General features: G+C 42.9%; 1 protein-coding gene across 1 annotated transcript; it reads right to left on the reverse strand.

The window, feature by feature from the left end:
• Nucleotides 1-2544: 2544 nt before the first annotated feature.
• On the reverse strand, nt 2545-3615 carry LOC135526641 (transmembrane protein 121-like). The gene has a single exon (XM_064955159.1). It carries the CDS (start codon nt 3602-3604, stop codon nt 2573-2575), a length of 1032 nt encoding a protein of 343 aa, XP_064811231.1. The 5' UTR covers nt 3605-3615; the 3' UTR covers nt 2545-2572.
• Nucleotides 3616-10032: the final 6417 nt, after the last annotated feature.

The following is a 10032-nucleotide window of genomic DNA, read 5'->3' on the forward strand; positions in this document are numbered from 1 at the left end:
AAAGGTTCCTGGAAGCACCTTTTGGGGTTCCGCTGGTGCCAACTTGATGATAGTGTTGGAGTTAAGAGTGGCCACAGAGTTGTGGGTGAACAGGGAGTACAGGAGGGGGCTAAGCACACACTCCTGAGGGACCTCATGTTGAGTGTCAGTGTGGCGTAGGTGTTGTTGCCTACCCTCACCACCTGGGGTTGGCCTGTCAGTAAGTCCAGGATCCAGTTGCAGAAGGTGTTCAGTCCCAGGGTCCCGAGCTTGGTGACAAGCTTGGAGGGGACTACAGATAAAGACTCTTACTTTGATCACTCTGTTGTTGCTGAGAATTTTCCTGCACCACAGGATTTACATAAATTAAGGAACGCTGAGCTATAGTCAATGAACAGCATTCTCACATAAGTATTCCTCATAGGTATAGGATGTTTGACTGCAGTGATGTTTGCGTCTTTTGGACAAACATCAGTTTTTGCAGTGAAGTCATGGGTCAAAAGAAAAACTTGCACAAAATACTTTACTTTCCTTGGTGATGAAGAGGATGAGTGGCATTTGTTATTTCCATTGTCTGCAGGTGATTTTGACGCAGGCGGGTGTGGCACGCTGTGCTGTGATGTAACGTGTGCAAAAAAAATACTGCATCTGTATTTGTGCATATATAATATACGTGTGTGAGTATGGGTCAGAATTTGACCCATCAGAGGGCCTTAAGACCACTGCACTCTATATTAACTGCATTCCACTATTAAGTTGTATTAATGGTTGATGTGCTTTCAATTAATTCCATTTCACTTACCCATTCCTTATAGACAACCTGAGCAACAGACACCTCCTAAAACATGAATACCTGCCCAGCGGCAGTGTACATTGTGTCCTTGATCATATTTAAATGAAGTTTATTGTATTTTATTATGTTCCCTTAGGGTCCAAAAAGTGCGGAATAAATTGTGAGATGGAATATTTCGTTTGAACATTGCCTGCATACTGTAGTACTTACTCTATAAATAATGTGCTTTTAAGGGTTCAAAGCCTAACCATAAATGAAGAGTGCTGATGTAAAGGCATTGTAAAACAATATCAGAGAACAATGCAGAAGGAAATATAATGATCTAGCTAGCGACAGTTAAATAATCGTTAACTAATCTTCCTGGTACTGCAGATATCACAGTCATCATAAGATATTTGGTAGCCATGGATACCACACCAATTATGCAGCATGGTGTTTCTGAGAAAACTGTCAACAGAATTGTGATATTGTGTATTAGTTGCATTTCTCAAACATAGAGCTCATACTGTGAGTCGGAATATATTCTCTACCAACACTGAATGCAGAGGCGTCATAGCGTTATTTTTTGAGGGAGCACTGATTGCCAAATTCAATGTCTTTGGGTTAATTATGCACTTGATATGGTTTTCCATATGTATACTGAAATTGTACTTTTGAAAAAGGTCAACGCATCTTCCGAGGGTGAATGGAGGAAGTGAAGAGAACAGCCATGCCTCAATTATTTAAAAGAAAAATATGTAGATTTCACAGGACAGAAGTTGTCTTGTGATTTCTCTGTCTGAACACGAATGTGTGTAGAATCTCTCTCTTTGAGCAAACGTCTTCTTTCAAAAACAAATACCTGTCTTTGCAATAATACACGTACAGCTCCATAAGCGCATGTCAGAACAAGTCAGCAGACGTCTCTCATTTTCATATTCAGCACATATTTGATAAAGGCCTATTTTTGAGTACACATATTCCAGTCGCATGAAAGTATTTTCTTCGATCTTATTTTGTTGACCACAGTGAACAGTAAGAAATTGTCTAAGAAAAAAAGCCAACTTTTCTTCGCAAAATTATTGCAAAATAAATACTTTAAATTGCTCTTTTTGGCTTTTAAAGCTCTTCAGTGTCACGCATATCACTTAATCGAATGCAAAATACATAACAACCACAACCTGAACTCTTTCAATACAGGGCTCATTTATCAAAGACAAGTCATTCAATACAAAATGGTTGACATTGACGCTCAAACAGCATTAGAACGAAAACAGTTTGGAAAGGAGGACCGGTCAGAGTGAAGGTACTACTGTTCATTGTACGGCCTCTTCACAATACTCAAATAAATAATAAACACAGCAATGATCCGTAAAGTGTGCGGAATATCTTTCATTTACTGTATCCAGCACCTCACATTAATATTTGTAGGTAGTTTTACAGGTGCACAAAGAGACAAAAAAAACATCCCCAAATTAAAAGGTACATCATACTTTGTTCTGCACAATATCTTATACAAGTACAAGTATCCCTTTAATCTTTCATTTTTGTTTTTTGTTCTTCATTAGATCATCCTTATTGGGAGGGGCACATTCACTTCTTCCTACTGTAATTTCCTCCCTGGTCCAAGGAAATGGTTGTGACCCTACTTGTCGTGACCCTACGCTGCTTCCTTGTGTCAACTGTTCTGGTGACACTTTACTAAAACCCTGCAGGCATCATGCTTAATAACTTGTTATACGCATGAATGTGTATTTTATAATGTCCTATAATAAAGCTTATGTGTTAGGTATCTTTATTATTTTCTCACCCGGATCTGTGTCACGTTTGCTCAACCTCTGTGTCACTCACACACACCATCTCTTCGGGAAACGTTGTGAAGTCTTGAATCACTACTTGGGGTGGCATGGGCATCGGCATGGGCACAGGCATAGTCACTTTTGGGCCGTGGACAACGCAATTCTTCTGCATCTCTACCCCAAGGGCGGGCGACGGGACCTCGCCGAGATGCTTCCGATACTGGACGAAACTGCATGTCTTGAGAACAATGGCGATCACATTTTTACCCATCAGTATCCCAGACACCCTGGAGTCCCTATAGAAGATCATGTTCCCACCTCGAATGAAGAGAGTAATAATGTTAATAGTCACCAGGCTGAGAATCGGATAGAGCATCATCTTATGGGGCACGATGTTCACCCCTTGCATGCTGATCTCGCTCAGCGACACGCACGGGAGCACCAGCAGCAGGATGTAGCAGTAGAAGAACATGAGTCCCTCCACCCATAGGGGGAGCCCTCTCCTCTGAGGCTCCCATAGGTTGGCCTGCACGTCCAGGACATCGAGCAAGTCCACCACCACCCAGAAGAGTCGACACCGGATCTCCTCCTTCTTCTTCTGCGGCCGCACGTACTCCATGTGGTCGATGGCCACCAACGTGATGTAGACCACGGGCACGCAAATGGACAGAAGCAATGTCAGCGCTTTCCGTGCCACCCCGTCTACGCCACCGCCGCCAGTCCAACCGTCCAAACTTCTCCCCTTTCCGTCCTCGGCCTTGTAGTTCTGGTAGACGAAGTAGACCTTGATCTCCAGGACAAAGACATAGAAGAACCATAGGATCATGGCGTAGCCACGCTTGGAGGTCCGCACCTCAGAACCCACCCACACAGCCACGTAACGTAGGACGATGAGGAAGCACATGTCCCCCACGAGGACCATGATGCACACACCGATCTTCCTGGGCCCCTGGTTCTGCTCCACCAAGTAGGCGTCCATCAGTGCCATGCTGCCCATGATCAAGACGGCCGACAAGCACACATGAAGCTTGTTGGCGGGTGGTGGCGGCACCATACTGACCAGGTGGTGAACGTCCAGGAAAAAAGGGAAACCAAGATCCAAGACAAAAGACAAAACAAAGGTCAAACAAAAATGAAGTTCCAAGAAAAAGATATAGGTCCAAGAAAAAAATAGTTAAGAAATAAATCAAATAAAAAATAAATGAAAGTTGTGGGTCAAAGCAAAAACCTGGGTTCAAAGAAGGTTAGGTATTATAATAAATTTGTGGTAACTATCTCTGTTCATCAGCTCATTTTAGTCCTGTTGGTTGAATCAAGTATGTACCACCATTTGGTGGTATATCATCAGATGACTGTTTGTACAAAGACAGGTCCACTTGCATGACCTGCCATCAGTTCCCCCAAAATACCCTCATAAATATGAATAGTTATCCTTCAACCTCTATTCAGTACTCAGCAAGCAGGGAAACAGTCAAGCAGAGTACATTTGAAACTGCATTGCTGCCTAGGGATCCTAATAAAAATCCGAATATTTTTTTTTTAGCCCTAACTATATAACTCTACACCCTAAACACAATGCCTCCACGTCATCGATTTGTCGTCTTTTAGTGTCTGCAGTAACTGGGAATGTCTCTTTTACTACTTTAATGTTCTTGTAATTCTGTCAGTGGTTGATATCATTTTCGATGTTGGACATTGTAGATAAGTTGCCGCATAAAGAGTTCTCCCGGAGCTCTTCCCGAGCAGTAACAAAAAGCGCAATGGATTCAGCAATGCACTTACACTTACGTCTCCAGTCATAATCAATCATAATGATTCGCAGCATTACATTTCCGGTTTGATGCCAATGTGGAATTGCCAACCCCAGCACTAATTCCATACCGTGGCATGGAGTGAAAAAACATGATGGATAGGGTTCATTATGTGAGTATTGGATATCCACTGCAACAAATTATAGGTTTCGTCTCCATTGTAATCCTCACACGTTCCCAACACTGTGATATTCCAAATATATTGGGTTGACAAAAGGAAACGAACAACTGCAATTCCAACGTTCTCTTTCTGTTGACCCACAAAATCATCCCCCGTACACCCCTTTTGAGTCATAGAAGGGAACAGGGACCTGTGTGTGCAACCTCAAAAAGAAAGCACCTAGAAAAGTTGAAGTTGAATCCTAGAAAAACAAGAAGCCTCTTGTCCTTTTCAATAACAAGTGCTCTCACTTCAAAGATGCTCTCCCCTTGACGACCGAAAGCTCCTAATGCGGAGATTCAGGTGGAACAATAAAAATAATGTGTCCCTTTGATCGACGATCCGTTCTAGGTGAGTGTCCTAGAATTTCCACCAGAGTGTGGTCAACCATCGAATGCCGGACGTGCCCCACTGCCCATTGAGACACACAGCCATCAATGAAAAGCCCTTTTCACTCCTTTCTCATCTTCTTTCCCCCTCCGAAAAGGACTTGTGAATGGCCATCACATTGTCACAGCTTTGTCAACTCTCCCAGTTTCAAATGTCCTTTAATGTGAAAATCTCTAAATATTTGCCCTCCTTGCTCCTACTTGAGGTGCTGTTTGTCTGTGCCTTCCCAAACTAGGTCTGCTGGAATCTCTTTTCGTCCCTCTCTTGCTTCTCTTCCTTCCCCCACTCGTGTGTGCTCAGCCGTTGGATGTCGAAGAGGCATGCTCAGAAAGCCACAGCTGCAGGAGGAGAGAGAGAGCGAGGGAAGGAGAGACAAGGATGTAAGGGAGCAATGGTGATGGTCATGTGTGAGCTGCCTCCTGCCATCAAGTTCTCTTCTCTTTTTTCATCCCTTCTCTTCCACTCCTGGCCCATGCTCTTTAAATCCCTCCGTCCCTCTTCTTCAGAGTGACTGATCCCTGCTGTGAAGTCCACCCAATCCCTCAGATGTTGAGATACTCCTTTTATCAGGGGAGGGCAAAGACACTCGAGGGGGGGATTCAATGACATACAAATCACATACACACTCCACTGAGACGAGTAACACACACCCCCACACACACTCCAGTGTAATGAGTGATCCACGCGTCCCCAGCGGCTCCCTGTGTGTGTGTGTGTGTGTGTGTGTGTGTGTGTGTGTGTGTGTGTGTGTGTGTGTGTGTGTGTGTGTGTGTGTGTGTGTGTGTGTGTGTGTGCATGCGTGTGTGCATGCGTGTGTGTGTGAGAGGCGAAGGGGAAGGTTAAGCCTTGGCTGCTCTTTCAGAACCTTTGCACTGATTTCTTTAAGGGAACACTGAATCACAGTGGTGAGAGACGAGATACTCAGAGCACTTAATATACCACCATCCCTACAAAATGTGGGTGCAATTATACACAATTTATAACAATAGCGATAGGGGAGCATAGAAATAGAGTCATCAATAACTTAGAAATAGAATCATGGAATATTAACATGACCATTTACTTAATTGAGGATGCCTGTTCCAGCAATCCTATTTCTATGGCTGATAATTCATGCCAACTCATTACAAGCCATTACCTGAACCTCAACATCACAATCTCTCCTTTTGGACAGACCGGCTATTTCATAATTGATGAAATACTCCTCTTTTCCAGAATTAACAGAGGGATCATCAAGCGTAAATAATAAATGGGCATGAGGGAGGGCTAGCAGTGTGTGAAGGTGCTAGCTGCCTAGCTCCAGTGCTTCACTAGGATAATTAAGCATGTAATAATAAATGGGCAAGAGGGAGGGCTAGCAGTGGGTGAAGGAGCTAGCTGCCTAGCCCCAGCGCTTCACTAGACTAATTAAGCATGTAGTCATAAATGGGGAAGGAGAGAGGGAGGGCTAGCACCACACTAGGTCTTTGAGCCAGTGTGGCGGAGCGTTAGTCCCAGCGCTAGGCTACGCTAGGCTAATAAGGCATGTTTGATCGCTTGGCATAAATCCTAACATCAGACTGTTAAGACACCCCACAGGGGACAGGTTATGTGATGCATTACTCCCAAATATGAGCGCACGGCCACAGGCTGGGGGCTTGAGCGTGGTTGGAGGGGGGGTGTCAGTAAAGCCACCGCCACCGGCCATCAGTTTATTGGATTGCGTGTCATTGGCTCCAGCCACTTTCCCTGTCGTGAAAGCTTATATTACACTATCTAAACACCAGTGAAGCAGAGACAGCCTATCGTCCATACCCACTGTAGTGATGCTGTTTCTACTGTATCCGAGTATAAATGGAAAGTGTTTTCCACCATGTGGATACATGTGCTTTGTGGCCTCTCTCTCTCTCTCTGCAGGGAAATCATTTAGTCTCTTTCTGCCTTAACTGTCGTTTCCTTTTTCTAAGAAATACTCCCTGAAACCAGGATTGGTGTTTCACTGAGGTGACCACTTATTTTTCATTAGTATACTCTTAATTGTATCTCTTAAATGTTTTAATGGGTTGTTTAATCTGTCAATTTGAATGTGCCATAACAATAAAATCATTTTAATTACTAATAAAAATAACACTTTGGTTCTATTACATGTTGTTTGTTTATTATGACTTGTTTGTTTATTGTGGTTTTTCTCACGAGCAACATTATCACAGCCGAAACCACTTCAAAGTACACAATTATGTATGATCAATGACTCTGTGAAAGCTTTCAGCAAGAGCTAAAGTGCTTTCTGACTTACAAATGTAATTATATTTTAACAGGGAAAGTGGGACTAGGGATATTAGAACATATCAAAAGAACTAACAGCTTGTTTGCATTTCATTTCCAAGTGATTATAAGGCCAATGTCGTATACCGTTGGTTATTGCTATGGAAACTCCAAGGAGTGGCGTCTCAATTTCAATTGTGTCTAACTTCCTTTAATTGCAACTGGCACAAGACCCTTCCTTCTATTCAATGCACAAAGTGCACAAAGTAGAGCTAACTCCATTACTGTAATGAAACAGGAGACGCAAATGCAAATGGTGAGGTTCTCAAATCATATTATCTCAGAGAGGCAATAAACTATGAGGGCGATATAACAGTTCCTCAGCAGCCAACAACATGCATTACACATATGACTTCACCCTCCAATAAATTGAGAAAAAATATCTTTGGATGATTTTGGAGTCTTCATGACTGTTTTCTACAAGGGTGGAATTTCTGTTGCACGCATAAATATATCAACAGAATTTAAGGTGTCAATTTGGGCAACAGTGCACTCAACACCATCCAAACACAACCTAATCTGATACCTGGTACAGCTCAAATGGCACATCATAAGTCTATGAATCATATCTTCCCAGTGACACCTTTTGTGAGTAGGGGTAGAATTGGAAAGTGTCCAACACGTACGCTGTATGGAAATCATTTTGACATGCACAAATGTTTTTTTTTGTGACAATTACAGTACTCAAGGTGACTTTTCCCAATTCCACCTGTTTGTGAGCATTAGGTTGTCTTATTGGCTGGACAAACACTGGAAACTCACAACAGAGTAGTCACCTGTACCTTGTGGAGAGAAAGTACCTAAGAGTCCTAAAATGTCCACTGGGGCTAGCGATATTCTTAGCAACAGCTCAGCTACTGCTTGGCGCTGACCTATTTCTTCCTTTACCGTGAAAAATTGGTCCTGCCAGCTGGAGAGCTGTTACTGGTGCCTCATTGCCCCTCCATGTGGCTTACTTTTAAAGGCCCTGCCTGCCTCCAACCAAAAGCCCATTTTCCAGCTGGTGCGAGCCCGGGTCCCGTGCCACCAAGAGTAATGGCCATGGTCACGGTCGGTCAGAAATGCGTACCGTATCCATCTGCCGTGCTGTGGTCGTGGATGCTGACATAGCATCTCACATCTAGAAAATGGTGCTACGTGTTTTCTGTGATAAATATTTGTGTCTGCATGTGTTTGCGTACATAAGAAGGATATGTGTCCTGTCAAATGTGTATGGGTGGTATGATCCACACGCTATACCACGTGCCTAATTTGTTTATCTGGACTCGCATGAGCCACTCGGGGGCACAGAAGGCAGTCAGGAGCACAGAAGTAGAGAGCTGCAGCGGATACCCAGTCTGTGTCCCAAATGAAACCCTATTCCCTATGTAGGGCAGTACTTCTCACTGGGCCCGTAGGGAAAATGGTGCTATTTGAGACGCAACCCCAATGAACCCCATTGAGAGAGGCCGTCCATTACTGCCGACGGCCATTTATGTTTAAGGGCACTTCAAGTCCCATCGTAAATTTCTTCCCTTTGAAGAAGGGGGGAGGGGGGGGTTCTTGGGAACATTGGTGGTTATTTATAACATGTAACCATTATTGTTCATGTCACCTTTTTCTTCACAGAAAAATGATGTTTAATGTAGCCTGCTGTACCACAGTTAATTACCATATTGGATAGTGAGTCACATTTGCTTGACTATAGGAAATGTACCCCTTACGTTTTATAAAAAAATCCCTTTACATGTATGTTTTTGAACCGAAGAAAGAGGCCTACCAGCACAATTTCGGAGGCACATGGAAGAGAAATTATCATAGCTTTTTGTGTGCAAAGAACAGCATGACCAAGCGTTGCAAGCTCATTTTGGTAAACACTGACTTACCAGCAGGCAGGGTTTTTCGAAGGCTTTGTTTTTCTTAATTGACAGATTGGCTTGACTCACAAATGTTCATGCATTACTTTGGGTCCATTGTTGGAACATACACATGTGAACAAGTCCATCTGTTGATGAGCGTCAAACAGAATCGATGATACACGGCCACATACTGTACCTGTGTATTACCAAGCATTGTGTAGGTGTTTGTGTCGGCTGGTGCCAACAAGCCAATATTGTGATCCCATTATTATTTTGTTGTGATTAAGTGTAAAGTATTCATATGGAGTAATGGTGTTCATTCAAACATTCAAAGTTACTACGCTACAGAAATCAACATGCTCATTTGTAAATTGTACACTGAGTATATAAAACATTAAGAAACCTGCTCTTTGCAGAGACAGACTGTCCGGGTGAATCCAGGTGGAAGTTAAGATCCCTTATTGATGTCACTTGTTGAATCCACTTCAATCAGTGTAGATGAAGGGGAGGAGCCAGGTTAAAAAGGATTTGAGACAATTGAGCCGTTAATTGTGTATGTGGCTTTGAACGGGATATGCTAGTAGGTGCCAGGCGCACTGGTTTGTCAAGAACTGCAAAACTTGTCAAGAAACGCACAACAGTTTCTCCTGTGTATCAAGAATGGACATCCAGCCAACTTGGCACAACTGTGACACAATTAGTCATCAGAATCTTCATTTTTCATTTTAAAAAGACCACGTGAGTCAGTAATCAGACCAAGATTCCCAGACACCAGAAGTCTTTCAAATGTATCGTCTGACCCACAAATTTGTTATTTTTAGACATTTCGATGGGATGGAAACATTAAAAAGTAATGAAAAATGCTCTGGAAATGCAAACGGATGAATCAAATTAGCCCAACTTACTCCGTTATAGATATCCTCAGAAGCACACCCAAAACCAGTGTCTTGGTCCAAATCTTCTTTTAGAGTAGTTCTTT

Source organism: Oncorhynchus masou, chromosome 5 (assembly GCF_036934945.1).
Source record: "Oncorhynchus masou masou isolate Uvic2021 chromosome 5, UVic_Omas_1.1, whole genome shotgun sequence".
Lineage (NCBI taxonomy): Eukaryota > Metazoa > Chordata > Actinopteri > Salmoniformes > Salmonidae > Oncorhynchus > Oncorhynchus masou.